Here is a 19,286-nt window from a genome sequence, read left to right as displayed (position 1 = left end):
ACAACAACAACAAAAATAGCTGGGCTACTCAGGAGGCTGAGGCAAAAACTGTGACACCACGGCACCCTACTGAGGGTGATAAAGTGAAACTCTGTCTCTAAAAAAAAAAATGGGATTTATAGAAAATTCTCAATGTCTGGAGATTTATAACTGTAGCAGTTAGAAGCCAGGCACCTGGGAATAAAGGTGCACATACATATTCATGTTGGAATGCAGGAGAGTGAGAGGGAGACCTTTTTTAATAGACTGAATAGGAGCTTTTCCTTGGGTTCCAGGTTTTAATTTGGCTTAGATTATAATTAGACCTGAAAGGGACCTTAAAGAGGTCATCTGATTAAACCCTCTGCCTCAAAACAGATGCTACCAGTTGAGATAAGAAGGGAATCAAATAGGTAGCCTAATTGAGAAAGGTATATACTTGATGGCTGGATAAGTGGAAGAGAGAAATTTTCTTTCTAGATATAATTTATTTTGAGCAGAGAGAAAGACCTTGGAACAAAACTAGGTTTATTTATTATCAGATTTTTATAGATTAAAGGAAAATGACCCTTTAAGTTCAGTGAGGGTCAATGGCTTTAACGTATTCTTTGCCTGGGTATAGTTTTGCTGTCTCCATTCTTTGAATTGGGACCTTGGGAGCTTGGGGCCTAATTTTACCTTTTAGGCTCAAAGGTCTAGGAGGTAAAAGGCTTGAAACCTGTTGAAAGTTTTACCCTTGGATATTCTTTGTCAGTGATTTTTTTTATAATGTTACTGCATATTTCCAGTTCATAAGTGAGGAAATAGACTTGGAGAAAAGGTGTGCCTGTATGAGGTGCTCCTAGGAAAGAGCCCATTCTGCTTCGAAGCTAAGCCTCTTCTGGAATGTTTGTATTGACTTTTGGGGGTGGACTTTTAGCTAAACTTTTCTATGCCTTATGTGAGAAAACAAAAGCAAAGCAAGTTCTGTGCTTCGAAAGAGGACTCTATATTAGGGAGGCCTAATAAGGAAGCAGCTGGTGTGTCTGGAACAGCCCTTCAGGCCAGTATGCTGGGCTCACTTGGAATCCAAAATAACATGATACCAGTTAGGATCAGTGGCCTCCTTAGCTAGCAGCAGCGACACTCTACTCAAAGGAAACACAGATGACCTCCTGGGCGTTGGCTCCTATTCCATTTATGGGATTAAACTCCTGATGCCATAGCCATGTGCTCTCAGGCATCTAACAACTTGTTTATCTCATTCTGCAGCTCAGTCACAGACAGCCACAGGGATGACTATTACCACCAGTTCTTAAATCTCCAAATTCTTTCAGCATCTCTCACACATTACAGAATGAAGTGCTTGTCATAGGAAACTCAGAGCCTCCGTCTAACTTTATGGTCTATAAAGACAGAACCTTGATAGGAGGTGGAGGGTAGTTATACAAGCTGACTTGCCTGACTTGACTTGACTTGCGTACAAGTTTGTTCTGTTCTGGAAAGTTAAGTTTGATATTAGTGAAGTGAATTAATGTCATATTTTTTTTTTTTTGTAGAGACAGAGTCTCACTGTACCGCCCTCGGTAGAGTGCCGTGGCATCACACGGCTCACAGCAACCTCTAACTCTTGGGCTTACGCGATTCTCCTGTCTCAGCCTCCCAAGCAGCTGGGACTACAGGCGCCCGCCACAACGCCTGGCCGTTTTTTTGTTGCAGTTTGGCCGGGGCTGGGTTTGAACCCACCACCCTCGGCATATGGGGCCGGCGCCCTACTCACTGAGCCACAGGCGCCGCCCTAATTAATGTCATTTTATAAATATTTGATTTGGGAGCCAAAGAGAAGGAGAGATAATTATATCACTCTCGCTAATCCCAACCCCCAACAAGCCATGCTCAGTCGTGTTTGTGCCTTTGCTTTTGCCCTTGCTAAAGGGTCTTCAGAATTTCTTTCTCTAAGCCCTGGAGGTAGCTTTGGAGCCCCATATAGTGGGGAGAGGAAGTTGGAGTGTACGGAGTGTTAGGTCTCCTCTTCTTCAGAGTAGCTCTGTTTTATGTATTGAAGCTGGAAAAAGCCCGCTGCTCTAACCCTTATCTCACATCATAAAATGTCCTTCTTCCTGTTCTGGCCCTCTCCAGAGAAATATTGGCAATGACTTTAACAAAATTATGAGCCTCCTCAAATTGGGCTATTACCCCTGCATATCCAGCACAGGCTTATACACAGTAAGAGTGCTACATGCTTATAGCTTGCTTGCTTGCTTGCTTGATGCATTGACTCACAAGATGATTAATAATAATCAGTTAATTAATAGCCTTGGGGTAATTCTAGACCAAAGAACAGAGTACAGCATATCATAATTGATTTGGATTTGTTATGTTTTGAGCATTTCTGACCTTTGCTACGAGAATCAATCACACAGGTGATTTCTGACTTTTGCTACTGGGATCAATCATACACGTAAAAACCTGGCCAAAAGAAGTACCTAACTAAGATTTTTGGTGTAGAGCAGTGTTTTTCAACCTTTTTTATCTCATGGCACACTTGAACCTACGGTTAAACTTCGGAGGCATACTTAAATTATGTTGATCAAAAAAAGGAGTAAAAGATTGTGGCGGGAGCCTGTAGTCCCAGCTACTTGGGAGGCTGAGGCAAGAGAATCGCTTAAGCCCAGGAGTTGGAGGTTGCTGTGAGCTGTGTGATGCCACGGCACTCTACCCAGGGCGGTACAGTGAGACTCTGTCTCTACAAAAAAAAAAAGGAGTAAAAGAAAAAGAATATAGGGTGGCACCTGTAACTCAGTGGGTAGGGTGCCAGCCACATACATCGAAGCTGGTGGGTTCGAACCTGGCCTGGGGCCAGCTAAAACAACAATGACAACTGCAACAAAAAAATAACTAGGCACTGTGGCAGGCGCCTGTAGTCCCAGCTACTTGGGAGTCTGAGGCAAGAGAATCACTTAAGCCCAAGAGTTTGAGGTTGCTGTGAGCTGTGACGCAACGGCACTCTATCGAAGGTGACACAGCGAGACTCTGTCTCAAAAAAAAAAAAAAAAGGAAAGAAAAGGAAAAGAATATACTTACTGTGCTTTGAACTTCTTTGAGAAATAATGTAATTAATGATCTTTAAAATTTTTTGTGGCACACCTAAGATCCTCTCAGGACACACGGGTTGAAAATCACTGGTGTAGAGGATCCCTGACTAGGTCAACACAAACAGAAGTACTTCCTATTGACTTCCAAAGAAAAGTGTCCTGAGGTGAAAGGTCAGCAGAGTGATTAGTGGGAAGACAAGGGACAAAGGTATACTAAGATGACATAGTCTTATCTGTTTATTAGTACTGCTTACTTCTGCTAGAAATTATCTGCCTGGAGAGTTCCCAAAACTACTCAGTATCTTGACTGTGGGAAATGCAGAACTTTTCCTGTGCTAAGCCACACCTACAACACCATGTATGCTGTTTATTTGCAGCCTTCAGTATATATCTGCATATCCCAAGGGGGGAGGGGCTTTATTTTATTTTTAATTAACTTACATGTTTTATAATAGTTATAATGTACTTTGTGTTTTATAAAGCCAAATAACAGATAAAGAACATTAGTGGAAAAACTGGCCAAATTCAAATAAAGTTTGCAAATTTAGTTAATAGAAATGATTTACCAAATGTTCATTTGTTTGTTTTAGTAAATGTACCATGATTATAGAAGATGATAGCATTAGGGGAAATGCCGGCCCCATTGGCTCACACCTGTAATCCTAGCACTCTGGGAGGCCAAGGCGGCGGATTACCTGAGCACAAAAGTTCTAGACCAGCCTGAGGCAGAGCAAGACTTAGTCTCTAAAAATAGCCAGGCATTGCGGTGGGCACCTGTAGTTCCACCTACTTGGGAGGCTGAGGCAAGAAAATTGTTTGAGCCCAAGAGTTGGAGGTTGCTGTGATCTATGAGGCCAGGGCACTCTACCGAGGGCAACAAAGTAACACTGTGTCTCAAAAAAAAAAAAAAAAAATTAGGGGAAATGATTGAAGGTTGTGTAGGAATTCTGAACTATCTTTGCAACTTTTCTATAGATTTAAAATAAATAACTTTAAAAATTTTATATACAGTAATAAAGGTCTTCACATTGAAAAAAAAAAAAAGCCAAATAGTGCCAAATCTGGGACAATCTAAGCATCAAAATCAGTAATATCGGTAATTGATTATGGCATATTGAATTTTTAAAAGCTCAGAGAGTCCTTATTTATACTAAATAAATAAATGAAGAAAAGAAGGAAAAAGGAAATCCTTCTTGTTATAAGGCCAACTAATAAATGTATAGGGGATAATAGAAAATTGTGATTTTTTTCAGCCGTCATAGTAAATAAATAACTTATTCAGACAAAAATCATCAATGAATGCTAAAATGATTAGAGGAAAGTTTGATGGGGAACAGGTTATTTACATGTTCTGAAAGTAATCTCCCTATAGGTTGCTTATTAATTGCAAAAGAGAAAATGGTAACTATAAAGCAGGGAAACCTGTAAGTTACATAGCTATCTTAAGCAAAGGTAACATCATCAATAAAATGACAAAAATATCTCATATATTGAGTTCTGTTTTGTTTTGTTTTTTCCTGCTTTTGCATTTTGTTTCTGTTTCTTCCAGACTTCTGTTTTCTGTTTTTGTTACACTCTTTGGAGGCTGTCCTCAAAAGTATGGTAATCCTTGATTACTGATTCATATTTAACAATGAGTCATTAATGGCTTGGTGCCTATAACCCAGCAGCTAGGGCACCAGACACATACGCTGGTACTGGTGGGTTCGAACCCAGCCCAGGCCTGCCAAACAACAGTGACAACTACAACCAAAAAGTAGCCAGGTGTTATGGCGGGTACCTGTAATCCCAGCTACTTGGGAAGTCAAGGCAAGAGAATCACTTAAGCCCAAGAGTTGGAGGTTGCTGTGAGCTGTGGTACCACAACACTCTACTGAGGGCTACATAATGAGACTCTGTCTAAAAAAAAAAGAATGGGGGCAGTGTCCGAAGCTCAGTCGGCAGGGCGCGGGCCACATACACGGTGGGTGACAGGTCCGAACCCGGCCTGGGCCAGCTAAAAAGAAAAAAAGAATGAGTCATTAAAAAACTGACTGGAAATTCTGTGAAATGGAAAAGTGTATCATCTGGCAGACTTGTTTGGTAGACAGACTGTGTCTGGCATTCTTTTCTCTGGTAGTTCAGTTTCTACAGAGAAGTAATCTGCAAAGGGCAGGGGGGAAAGGAAATCTGGCTATTAATATTCTCCTGAAATAGGAGAAAAGAGTCTAGCAGTTCTCTTCTGGAGATTTTCACTTATTCCCCCAGTTGTCAGATTAGCCCCTCATCCTGCTTTCTTCTGTGCCCTGTTTTCCTGACTCTTAACGCAGTCCCACTGAAATTTCTCCAGAAAATAAATCTCCAGTTCCCTTAGGGAGCAGGAAAGGGGTGGTCTCCTGACAGCATAGAGTTTCTTATAGGACTGGGAGTCTAATTGCTTCTTTTACTGACTTTAACAAAAATCCCTATTTTTTTTTTTTTTTTTGTAGAGACAGAGTCTCACTTCATGGCCCTCGGTAGAGTGCCGTGGCCTCACACAGCTCACAGCAACCTCCAACTCCTGGGCCCAAGCGATTCTTCCGCCTCAGCCTCCCAAGTAGCTGGGACCACAGGCGCCCGCCACAACGCCCGGCTATTTCTTGGTTGCAGTTTGGCCGGGGCTGAGCTTGAACCTGTCACCCTCGGTATATGGGGCCGGCGCCCTACCGACTGAGCCACAGGCGCCACCCAAAAATTTTTTAACAGCTTAGTACATCCACCCCTACTGTCAGAGGTACTTGGTCTCCAATTCCTGAGTCATTCAAGGATTCTACAGAGATGAATCTGCCTGCTTCTTTGATAACATCTCCCTTCATAGGCACTGTTCGTTGTTTCTAATCTTTGTTCTCCTTTGTTGTTGTGTTTTTGTTTTGTTTTGTTTTGTTTTGTTTTTGAGACAGTCTCACTTTGTCACCACTTTGTAAGAATGCCATGGTGTCATAGCTCACAGTTACCTCCAATTCTTGTGATCAAGTAATTCCCTTTCCTCAATCTCCCAAGTAGGTAAGAATTCAGGCGCCGGCCACAACGCCTGGCTATTCTTTTAGAGAGGGGGGTCTAGCTCTTGCTCAGGCTCGTCTCTAACTCCTGAACTCAGGCAATATACCTGCCTTGTCTCCCAGAGTGCTAGGATTACAGGGAAGAGACACCATTCCCAGCTTTTGTTGTTGTTGTTGTTGTTTTTTGAGACAGTCTCATTATGTCACCCTTGGTAGAGTGCCGAGGTGTCACGGCTCACAGCAACCTCAAACTCTTGGGCTTAAGCAATTCTCTTGCCTTAGCCTCCTGAGTAGCTGGGACTACAAGCGCCCGCCACAACACCCGGCTGTTTTTTTGGTTGCAGTTGTCATCATTGTTGTTTAGCTGGCCCAGGCCAGGTTTGAACCCACCAGCCTTGGTGTATGTGACTGGCACCCTACCCACTGAGCTATGGGCACTGCCTTGTTGTTGTTTTTGTTGAGATGATGAGTAGATACTTTACTCCATCTCTATAAAACTTCAAATTTTATTGGGGTTTGTATGTTACCTTTAAAATTTTTCATTTAAGATTCACACTACAAGTCCTATTTTATTTTCTATGAGTAGTGATTTAAATATCAGTTCAGTTTTTTAAGTTCAGTTTTGGGAGTAATGTAGATAATGTTTGGACCTCATTAGTTCTGTTACCATTGCAGCCTACTTACATACCAAGCAGATTTCTTTCAGGCATTTTAGTTCTTTTTCTTATATTTTAAATATTTATCTTTTTTTATTCCTTCCCTTTTTCACAAATACAAGTTTTCTTACTCTGAATGTATTTTAGTAAATAAGTTTATTACTACAACATGAGAGGCTTTTTTATACCACCTTACAGACAAGTAGCCAAGCTCATGTGATAAAGAATGTTACCCCTACTCAGCTGGTGGAAATGCTTTGACATTTTCAGAGTCGGGGCCTTCAACGAGTGAACCTTTAGAACAGTGCTTTTCAACCTGTGGGTCACGACCCACAGGAACTGTATTAAAGGGTCGCATTATTAGGAAGGTTGAGAACCACTGCTTTAGAACCTTAGGTTTACAAAGCTGCTTAACCTGGCCAGCCAGCAAACTGCCCTCCAGACCCCTGCATCTTCCCTCACACAGTATTGCTTCTCTGTCTACCTATTAGTACCTGCCCCTCTTAAAACAGGCATGGTGGCATGCACCTATAGTCCCAGCTACTCAGGAGGCTGAAGCAGAAAGATTGCTTAAGCCCAGGAGTTTGAGGGCAACCTGGGCAACACAGCAAGACACAGTCTCTAAAAAAATATATTAATTAAAAATAAACTCATACAAGTATCCCTTGGTTAGATCATTTTCTGTAGAAAGTTTATACTCTAGAATCCTATCTTAACTCTTTTGAAGTTTACTCACTATTTTTTTCCTAAAGAATTCCTTAGTAGGGCAGCGCCTGTGGCTCAGTCGGTAAGGCGCCGGCCCCATATACCGAGGGTGGCGGGTTCAAACCCGTCCCCGGCTGAACTGCAACCAAAAAATAGCCGGGTGTTGTGGCAGACGCCTGTAGTCCCAGCTGCTCAGGAGGCTAAGGCAAGAGAATCGCTGAAGCCCAGGAGTTGGAGGTTGCTGTGAGCTGTGTGATGCCATGGCACTCTACCGAGGGCTATAAAGTGAGACTCTGTCTCTACATAAAAAAAAATAATAATAATTCCTTAGTAGATTTTTAAATAAGTGTAAGTTCATTGCATAAACACTTATTGAACAGTTGTTATACTCAATAAGATGTATGCAAAATATTGAGAATACAGAAATGAAAGACGTGGTTCTTGATCCTAAATAGCTCAAATTCCATTTAAGTGAAGCAGATAATACATATTTGATATACAATACATATTTGGTGATACAATACATATTTGGTGATAATGATTTTCACTGAATGATAGAGGCACACAGGAAAAAAAATCTAACCTTAAATGTGCATAAGCATGGAAATAAAGGAGAACACAGTAAATCTGAGAACTCACATAATTTTATACATGGCTAGCGGTATGTGAGCGCAAGAAAACTAAAGTTTAAAAGGTAGGTAGGACCCCGACTGTAAAGGGCTTTCTTTGTCTGTCTTACTCAGAATTCTGGATTTTTATCCTAAAGACATTGTGAAGCTATAGAAGAATTTTATAGGAGAGTGAAAATATCAGATTAATGTTTAGAAAGACTGCAGTCCTAGGACAAATTTTGGGAGTAATGTAGATAATGTTTGGACCTGATTAGTATTAGGGAATATGGAAGTGTTGAGAATGACTTCCAGATCCCTTCTTTGGGTAACTGGTGGATGGTGAGGATTATAGGAGGATGATCAAGATAGGTATGGTAATAAAATTGCACTTATACCCCATAAATTTATATAAATAAAAAAAACAGGGTGGCACCTGTGGCTCAGTGGGTAGGACACCAGCACCATATACCAAGCATGGCAGGTTCAGACTCGGCCCCCAGGTTTGAACAAACTGCAACAAAAAAACAGCTGGGCATTGTGGTGGGCGCCTATGGTCCCAGCTACTCGGGAGGCTGAGGCAAGAGAATCGCCTAAGCCCAGGACTTGGAGGTTGCTGTGAGCTGTGTGACGCCACAGCACTCTACCGAGGGCGATAAAGTAAGACTGTCTCTACAAAAGAAAAAAATAAAAAAAATTAAAAATGTACATATATAGGTGGAAAAAGAATCTGTGGCATTTCCCGGTTCTGTATATATTGGGTAATTTTGATGCCCTAACCACTTATGGGTGCCGAGCCTCTGGACATTTTGAGTATGATTTTGTGATACTTTGGATCCCGTTAAAATCCTCTAGAGACGCTTGATTTTCTTTGTTTTAGCAGGTAAACAATCTGGTTTAGAGTCACACTACAAGTCCCATTTTATTTTCTATGGGTAGTGATTAAAATATCAGTTCAGTTTTTTAAAAATGATTGGGAGGACGATTGGTTCTCTTTGGGCATTATTGACTTGAGATATCAATGAGACATTCAAATGGAGCAGTTAAAAATGTCTTTTCAGGATTTATCCCTTATCTCTCAGTTTCTTTGTGGGAACATAAAATTTCTTGTTAGTTTAATGGCCAGTTCTCTAACAATGTGTAATTCAGTATGTGTCTCTTTATCTTGAGCTTTCTCCTTTTCCTTGATTCTTCTGCCCTCCTAAGTTATGAGACCAGTCTCCAACAATAGGACTGTACAGTCTTAACTCTTAAAAAGTGGCCGAGACTTTTTAAAAAAAGTAATAACAATGCTTTACATTTCTATAAAGTGTTCAATTTACAGAGCACTTTTTTTTTTTTTGAGACAGGGTCTCAAGCTGTCACCCTGGGTAGAGTAGAGTGCTGTGGCGTCATAGCTCACAGCAACCTCAAACTTTTGGGCTTAAGCAATTCTCTTACCTCAGCCTCCCAAGTAGCTGGGAGTACAGGTGCCCACCACAATGCCCACCTGTTGTTGTTGTTGTTGTTGCAATTGTCATTGTTGTTTTCACTGTTCCAGGCTGGGTTCGAACCCACCAGCCTCAGTATATGTGGCCAGTACCCTACCCACTGAGCTATGGTCGCCACTTACAGAGCACTTTTGTACACTGTTTTAAGTAGGCCATTGTTCAGATCTGTAGCAGGAGGTATACTTGTATGTCTCCCTGTGCCCTCTACATCCTTTTTTTTTTTTAACTGCATGAAATAACCTGGTCCAGGCATAGAAGTACTCAGCAACCAATGTTTATATTCATGTCTATTTTATTTTTGCCACCCTTGGATCTCTAGTGGTTGGGAAAGTGGTCCATGCAATCACTGAGTTCTGGAGAAGCTAGGATGAAAGTGGATTGATTGATGCTGGATATGAGGAAAAGGTACCCATATGCAGTCTTCTCAGATTTACCCAAGTTACTGTCCCATTTTGGTCAGAGCTCTGTAACCTTGTTTGTAGGGCTTTTGGGTATTGACTAACATCTTATCATTTGATGATAATAATAAGTATTACACTTTTTGAATGTTTATATCAGTCACAGTTTTAAGTGCTTAATAGTATTAATTCATTTGATGTAGTAGGTATTGTTTTTGTCACCATTTGATAGGAAATGGGGCAGGGAAAGAACAGTTAACTGGCCTAGGATCACACAACACACCAACAGATATTATATCATCTTCATTACATTCAAATTTTTCTAATATATAATTTCAATACTTGTTACTGCTATTTTTATTCTAATGATATATGTTATACTTCCTGAGTCTATGGATTCATATTTTTAATCACTTCTAGAATATTATCACCATTATCTCATCAAATATTACCTCTCCTTGATTCTCTACCAAGAATTCTGATTAGAATTATGTTAAACACGGTACATGTGAAACTTACTAAATATAGAATATAAATGTCTTAACACAATAACTAAGAAAATGCCATGAAGGCTATGTTAACCAGTGTGATGAAAACATGTCAAATGGTATATAAAACCAGTGTATGGTGCCCCATGATTGCATTAATGTACACAGCTATGATTTAATAAAAAAAAGAATTATGTTAAACCTCATTCCGTCTTATCTCTTAACTTCTCTTTAATTTTTGTCTCCATATCTTTTTGTGCTGTATTTTGTATAATTTCTTCAGCTCTATCTTCCAGTTCATTAATTCTCACTTCAACTTTGTCTATCTATTAAACTTGTCCATAGAATTTTTATTTCAAAAGTTACATTTCTAAAAGTTCTCTTTGGCTTGGTGCCCGTAGCACAGTGGTTATGGTCCAGCTACATACACTGAGGCTGGAGGGTTCAAACCCAGCCTGGGCCAGCTAAACAACAATGACAACTGCAACAACAACGAAAAAATAGGCGGGTGCCTGTAGCGACCTTGGAGGCTGAGGCAAGAGAATCGCTTAAGCCCAAGAGTTTGAGGTTTCTGTGAGCTGTAATGCCATGGCATTCTATTAAGGGTGACATAGTGAGACTCTGTCTCAAAAAAATAAATGGAAGTAGGGAGGGGGTGGGGGGGTCAAGGGGTGTGATATACCTTTTGAGGGTGGGACACAAATATAAGAGGGTCCTTATCTAACAAAAGCAATCAGTGTAACCTGGCTCTGTGTAGCCTCAATGAATCCCCAAAATAAAAAAGAAAGAGATAGAACATGATTTTTCATAACTGACTTTTTATTCATAATAAGAATGAAATTAATATAGATAATTTTGTGTATTCTTTCTTGGGAAAATTTCATCTTATTGTTGGCTAACCCAGTATGTCAAATGAAAGGCTTTAACACATTTGTTTTTATTCTAGAAAGTTTACATTACTTGGAAAGAAAGTTCTCTTTTAATTTATTTTTTAAAAATAAAACTATGGGGCTTAGCGCCTGTAGCTCAAGGGCTAGGGCATCAGCCACATACACCAGAGCTGGCGGGTTCAAATTCAGCCCGGACCTGCCAGACAACAAAGACAACTACAACCAAAAAATAGCCGGGCATTGTGGCGGGCACCCGTAGTCCCATCTACTTGGGAGGCTGAGGCAAGAGAATCGCTTAAGCCCAAGAATTTGAGGTTACTGTGAGCTGTGATGCCGTGGCACTCTATCAAGAGGGACATAGTGAGACTTTGTCTCAAAAAATAAATAAATAAAACTATGGAATCTGTATGTATAAAAAATAAATAAATGAATGAATGAATAATAGAAATTCTCTTTGTGGGTGGTGCCCATAGCTCAGTGGGTAGGGTGCTAGCCACATACACCGAGGCTGGTGGGTTCAAAACAGGCCGGGGCCAACAAAAACAATGTGACAACTGCAACAAAAAATAGCTGGGTATTGTGGTGGGCGTGAGTAGTCCCAGCTACTTGGGAGGCTGAGGCAAGAGAATCGCTTAAACCCAAGAGTTGGAGGTTGCTGTGAGCTGTGACATGACAGCACTTTACTGAGGGTGACATAGTGGGACTCTGTCTCCAAAAAAAAAAAAGTTCTCTGGTTCTTTTTTAGATCTGCCTGGTCATGTCTAATGCTTTCTTGCTACTTTATTTTTGAGATTTTATCCTTTATCTAGAATATTTCACACATAGCTGATTTATATTCTGTATAACCCTGAACATTTTCAATATGTGAAGTTCTTGCAGTCATTATCTATTATTTTCTCTGTTATTCATTCATGATGTCTTGCCTTTAATTTTTTGTCTTTAATTTGTGTGTGTTGGTGATCATTAATCATAAACTAATTTTTCCTTGCTCTTTAATTTTGAAAATTCTGTTGATTAAGTTGTGAGATACTTTCTTCCCCTTAAAATTTGTATCTGCTTCTACCAAAAGTTGTGGAAACACCCCTCCCCCCACTCCCCACCTTGACTCACTCATGCTTCTTTTGAGGGTTCCTGCTTAAAGCAGGAATCTCAGGTTTAGCCCTTTTCCTTTCCAATGGTCCAAGGCTTATTATCTTGAGTATAGTGATGCTTTGGGAATTGGCTCACGAGGAGTGCTCTCCCTTCTTTACTTCACAGCTCATGATTTTTTCTCCCTTTTTTGGGGCTCAGGGAGAATAGCCTCAGAGATTTCCTCTATTTACTGAGAGCCATGAAATGCTTTTAAAAGTCTATTTTATACATGTACAGGATCTAGTTCTTTGCATTAGAAAGCATTCCTATATTTGTGTGTTCATAAAAATGCAGGAAGCAAAATTCTTTATATATAATTTGATATCCTACTTTTAAAATTAGCTTATCAACCTTTTTCTGTGCCATTAAACAATCCTTGTAAACATTTTCTTTTTCTTTTGCAGTTTTTTGGCCGGGGCTGGACTTGAACCCGCCACCTCCAGTATATGGGGCCAGAACCCTACTCCTTTGACCCACATGAGCCGCCCGCTTGTAAACATTTTTATGGTTCTGGGCGGCACCTGTGGCTCAGTGGGTAGGGCGCCAGCCCCATATACCGAGGGTGACGGGTTCTAACCCAGCCCCGGCCAGCTAAAACAGCAGTGGCAACTGCAACAAAAATAGCCAGGCGTTGTGGCGGGTGCGTGTAGTCCCAGATACTCGGGAGGCTGAGGCAAGAGAATCTTCCTAGCCCAAGAGCTGAATGTTGCTGTGAGCTGTGATGCCACTGCACTCTACTGAGGGTGACAAAAAAAAAAACACAACATTTTTATGGTTCTATGATATTTCATTGCATGACTAGGTCACCATTTAGCCATTTTTCTATAGGATATTTAAAACATTCCCAATTTTTTGATGTGATGAATAATACTTCAATGATCAACACTGTTGAAATATGAAATAAATCAAGAGGGTAGGGATATAAAGAAAAAAACATAACTGTTACTTTGGGGCAAGGATTGTCTTATAGGAGCCAGGCAAATAAATAAAATGAACCAGTAAAGCTGGCCAGGTATTAGTGACCATAAGGAGTGGTGGGAATATATCACACTGAAGGGCCTGTCCCTATCTAATAAAGACTGCTGCTTCTCAACTCCAGCTGATTATTACTATCTAGGAATGAGGACCTGGTGTGGTCATTTAATATGATTTTCCCAATTGACACACTGGATGTGACTGTCACTTTGCAACCTTTGCTGTAGGGTCATGACTGTGGGTATGTGGTAGGGAATGTACTGACTAAAAACAGCTGCTCACTCATGTTTCCATCCTCAGTATGAAAATGGCATTAAATATTTATTTACTAAGCACTTTACTAAGGCTCAGCTTTAGTTTCTCTTCTTTACTTTACTCCTCTTCGTCAGGTATGCTATTCTCAGGATAGCTAACCTTCTGAAAACTGACTGGGCTCCAGTTAGCTTGCTATGCTTGCTATTAGTAGCTTTATCAAACAGACATCTCTGGTGCTCTACTATGTGCCAAGGCCTGTGCTCAGTTCCCTATCAAGGTATAAGACACTGCCCCACCCTCCTGATGGGTGTACTTGTCATCAGGAGATGAATAATAAAATGAAATGGCCAAGGCTTGGTACCAAATAGGTTATACATACAATTGGTATTGAAGTTCAGAAGGATTTCCATTATAAAAGCTTTTAGACATGGTAGAATGTGAACTAGAGCTTCTTAAAAAGGGCAGGGAAGGAAATTGTGGGGGAGCATTCCAGATATATTCTCAGTGGAGTGAGCCAAAACTGAGAATTTGGAATAGATTTGACATGCAAAGGGAACGTGATTGGATATGTAGAGAGGTACTTTAAGCATTAAAGAATTTGGGTCCGGGTGTGGTGGCTCACACCTATAATCTCAGCACTCTGGGAGGCCAAGGCAGGTGAATTGCTTGAGGTCACAAGTTTGAGACCAGCTTAAGCAAGAATGAGACCCCCACCTCTAAAAAATAGCTGGGCATTGAGGTGGATGCCTGCAGTCCTAGCTACTTGAAAGGCTAAGGCAAGAGGATCACTTAAGACCAAGAGTTTGAGGTTACTGTGAGCTATGACACCATAGTGCTCTACCAGGGGCAATAAAGTGAGACTCTGTCACAAAAAAAAAAGAATTTGGATTTATCCTGTAGACAGGAGGGAGACACTGCAGGATTTTAAGTAGTAGAGTAACGTGTTGGGTAGATTAATCTTGTGTCTGTATATAAGATAGCTAGGAGCAGAATGGCAGAATGAAAGTAAGAAAACTAGTTAGAAGACTGTATAATAATTGGGAGGAAAGGTAATACAGGCCTGAATTAGGATGATAGGACTAGGGATAGGAATTAGGCAACATAGCAAGTGGTGAATTTGGAATCAGATTAGTATCTGAATCCCAGCTCAGACACTCACTTGCCTGGGTTACATTGAGAACATTAATTAAACCCTGAGCCTCAGACTTCTCATTCATAAAGTGAAGATAATAACACATGGCTTAGAGAGTGGTTATGTGGATTAAATGAGATGATGTAAGTGGTTAGCATAATAGTTGAACTATAATAAAAACATAATTATTTATTATTACATCAATGCCTAAATGAAGGAAGGCTCACATGTAAAAAGAGTCCAAATGACTCTTACATTTCCTTTTTTTTTTTTCCTTTTGAGAGAGAGTCTCACTTTGTCGCCCTTGGTAGAGTGCTGTGGCATCATAGCTCACAGCAACCTCAAACACTTGGGCTCAAGTGATCCTCTTGCCTCAGCCTCCTGAGGAGCTAGGACCACAGGCGCCTGCTACAACACCTGGCTATTTTTTTTTAGAGATGAGGTTTTGCTCTTGCTCAGGCTGGTCTCAAACCCGTAAGCTCAAGCAATCCACTGCCTTGGCCCCCCACAGTACTAGGATTACAGGCGTAAGCCACCACACTGGCCTGACTCTTACATTTTCAAGCATATGTTGCTGGAAGTCCAAAGAAAGCTGATATGAAATTTAAAAAAAAAAAAAAACTATTTAGCTTTAGATACGTTAATTTTTAGATAATAGTAAGTATCTAATAGGCTATTGGAGAGTTGATTCTAGAAGTTTAGGAAGAGCATAAACTTTGGAAATCAACAGCAAAGATAATGGGAAGGGCTAAACACTTCTTGGGTTAAAAAGACTTCATATCTGATTGGGCACTGTGGCTTATGCCTGTAACTCTAGCATTCTGGGAGGCCAAGGCAGCTCATGAGTTCAACAGCAGCCTGAGGAGAAAATGAGACCCTGTCTCTACTAAAAATAGAAAAAACAAAACAAAACAAAACTGAGGCAGGAGGATCGCTTGAGCCCAAGAGTTGGAGGTTGCTTTGAGCTATGATGCCATGGCACTCTAGCCAGGGTGACAGCTTGAGACTCAGTCTCAAAAAAAAAAAACAGACTTCAAATCTGAATCTTGCCATAATTGACAGTTAAACGTGGGCCAGGTATTGTTTTATTAAAGTGGTCTAAGAAGTAGAAGTAGGAGGGTTGGTGTTATAGAAGCCAAAGAGGAAAGGGGATTTGAATAGGAGAGGATGGCTAAACGTGTCAGACAATTCAAATATTATTGTTAGAAAATTGTAACTGGTGGCGGGTTCAAACCCAGCCCCAGCCAAACTGCAACAAAAAAATAGCCGGGCGTTGTGGCGGGCGCCTGTAGTCCCAGCTACTCGGGAGGCTGAGGCAGGAGAATCGCCTAAGCCCAGGAGTTGGAGGTTGCTGTGAGCTGTGTGAGGCCCTGGCACTCTACCGAGGGCAATAAAGTGAAACTCTGTCTCTACAAAAAAAAAAAAAGAAAAGAAAAGAAAATTGTAACTGTTCAGACAGTCCAAAGGTTACAACAAGGAAGATTTCTTTAGTAGTGAGCCGGCCACATATATGGAGCCTCAGGGGTTCAAACCTGGCCCGGGTCAGCTAAACAACAATGACAACTGCAACAACAAAAAGAATAGCTGGGCATTATGGCAGGCGCCTGTAGTCACAGCTACTTGGGAGGCTGAGGCAAGAGAATCACTTACCCCCAAGAGTTTGAGGTTGCTGTGAGCCGTGATGCTATGGCATTCTACCCAGGGCCACAGCTTGAGATTCTATCTCAAAAAATTTTAAAAAAAGAAATGATAAATGAGAAAGTAGAAAGAGAGTTAACATAGTCCATTCTTACTATACTAGAATACTAAAAATGTTCTTTTGTTTTTAGTATATTCACAGACTTGTACAACTATGACCATAATCTAGAATTTTAGAATGTTTTCATTGTCCCCAAAAGAAACCCCATATCCATTAGCAGTCACTTTCCATTTCTCCCTCCCTCCAGCTTCTGACAGCCACAGATCTACTTTTTGTCTCTATAGATTTGCCTAGTCTTGACAGTCATATAAATGGAATCAAACAATACGTGAGGGTAGTGCCTGTGGCTCAGTGTGTAGGGCGCTGGCCCCATATACCAAGGGTGGTGGGTTCAAACCCGACCCTGGCCAAACTGCAACAACAACAAAAAATAACCGTGGGAGGAGCCTGTGGCTCAGTGAGTAGGACTGAGGGTCCCCATATACCAAGGGTGGCAGGTTCAAACTTGGCCTCCACCAAACTGCAACAACAACAAAAAAAATAGCCGGCCATTATAGCAGGTGCCTGTAGTCCAGGCTATTTGGGAGGCTGCGGCAAGAGAATTGCCTAAGCCCAAGAGCTGGAGGTTGCTGTGAACTGTGACCCCATGGCACTCTACTGAGGGTGACAAAGTGAGACTCTGTCTCTGAAAAAAAAAATAGCCAAGACTTTGTGGTGGGCGCCTGTAGTCCCAGCTACTTGGGAAGCAGAGGCAGGAGAATCTCTTGAGCCCAGGAGTTGGAGGTTGCTGTGAGCTGTGATGTCACGGCACTCTACCCAGGGCGACAGCTTGAGGCTCTGTCTCAAAAAAAAAAAAAAAAAAGTCCTTTTTTTTTTTTGCTACTGCGGCCGGAGCCATGAGTATGCTCAGGCTTCAGAAGAGGCTTGCCTCTAGTGTCCTCCGTTGTGGCAAAAAGAAGGTCTGGTTGGACCCCAACGAGACTAATGAAATCGCCAATGCCAACTCCCGTCAGCAGATCCGGAAGCTGATCAAAGATGGGTTGATTATCCGCAAGCCTGTGACTGTCCATTCCCGAGCTCGATGCCGGAAAAACACCTTGGCCCGCCGGAAGGGCAGGCATATGGGCATAGGTAAGCGAAAGGGTACAGCCAATGCAAGAATGCCTGAGAAGGTAACCTGGATGAGGAGGATGAGGATTCTGCGCCGGCTGCTGAGAAGATACCGAGAATCTAAGAAGATTGATCGCCACATGTATCACAGCCTGTACCTGAAGGTGAAGGGTAATGTGTTCAAAAACAAGAGGATTCTCATGGAACACATCCACAAGCTGAAGGCAGACAAGGCTCGCAAGAAGCTCCTGGCTGACCAGGCTGAGGCCCGCAGGTCCAAGACCAAGGAAGCACGCAAGCGCCGTGAAGAGCGCCTCCAAGCCAAGAAGGAGGAGATCATCAAGACTCTGTCCAAAGAGGAAGAGACCAAGAAGTAGAACACCCCCCTCTTGTCTGTACATAGTGGCCTCCATGACTGATGATCAGTCATGCAAATAAAACAAGCCTTTATCTGAAAAAAAAAAAAAAAAAAAAAAAAAAAAAGTGATATTTTGTGTGTCTGGCTTCTTTCACTTAGCATAATGTTTTCAAGGTTCATCCAGGTTGCAGCATTCGTTGGTATTTCATTCTTTTTTATTGCTAAATAATATCTCACTGTACGTACCACATTTATTCCTTCATCTGTTGATGAACATTATGGTTGCGCCCACTTTTGACTCTTATGAATAATGCTACTGAGAATATTCAGATACAAGCTTTTGTGTTGACATGTTTTCATTTCTCTTGGGTGTACGTGGATCACTACAAAAGTTTTGAGACTGCATTATGATCCAGTATTTCACTTCTTTTTTTATATTTTTATTTTTTTATTAAATCATAACTGTGTACATTGACGCATTATGGGGTTCAGTGTACTGATGCAATGTGAAATGCTTATATTGAACTGATTAACATAGACAATTACACTCTTTTCTTAATAGTTTTGAAATGTACCATTGCATTATGCACATTAGGTGGGCCCCCCAAATACCCTCCCCCTTCCCCCCTTCCCTTCTACTTTCTGGACTATAGTTATGTTTTACCATTCATATAAAGTGTGTAGATTATATACTACTTCATAGTAGTATTGAGTACATTGGATACTTTTTTTCCCCATTCTTGAGATATTTTACTAAGAAGAATATGTTCCATGAGACAAGAAAATCACTTAAGCCCAAGATCTTGAGGTTGCTATGAGCTGTAACACCATGGCACTCTACCAAGGGCAACATAGTAAGACTCTGTCTCAAAAAAACATTAAAAAAAAAAAAAGTATATGTTCCAGCTCCATCCAGGTAAACAAAAGATGTAAAGTCTCGGCTCAGCACCTATAGCTCAGTAAATACGGCACTGGCCACATACACCGAGGCTGAGGGGTTCAAGCCTGGCCCAAGGCTGATAAACAACGACAGCTGAAACCAAAAAATAGCTCACTTAAGCCTGAGAGTTTGAGGTTTCTGTGAGCTGTGGCGCCACAGCATTCTACCAACGGCAGGTGACATAGTAAGACTCTGTCTCCAAAAAAAAAAAAAAAAAGATGTGAAATCTCCATCTTTTTATGACTGCATAGAATTCCACGGTATACATACAACACAATTTATTAATCCATTCATGGGTCAGTGGGCACTTGAGCTGTTTCCATGTCTTGGCAATTATGAATTGGGCTGCAATAAACATTCTATTGCAAATGTCTTTGTTGT

General features: G+C 41.1%; 2 protein-coding genes across 4 annotated transcripts in view; both read left to right on the top strand.

The window, feature by feature from the left end:
- The window catches only part of RUSC2 (RUN and SH3 domain containing 2), a 76,872-nt gene that overhangs the window by 26,048 nt on the left and 31,538 nt on the right, over positions 1-19,286 (top strand). The gene's annotated exons all lie outside the window — the stretch shown is intronic.
- Positions 17,370-18,005, top strand: LOC128570394 (60S ribosomal protein L19). The gene has a single exon (XM_053569476.1). The coding sequence runs from the start codon at positions 17,394-17,396 to the stop codon at positions 17,982-17,984; it is 591 nt and encodes a 196-aa protein (XP_053425451.1). The 5' UTR covers positions 17,370-17,393; the 3' UTR covers positions 17,985-18,005.

Source organism: Nycticebus coucang, chromosome 2 (genome assembly GCF_027406575.1).
Source record: "Nycticebus coucang isolate mNycCou1 chromosome 2, mNycCou1.pri, whole genome shotgun sequence".
Lineage (NCBI taxonomy): Eukaryota > Metazoa > Chordata > Mammalia > Primates > Lorisidae > Nycticebus > Nycticebus coucang.
The sequence above is the reverse complement of the archived record's forward strand: the minus strand, read 5'-3'. Positions and strand labels throughout refer to the sequence as shown.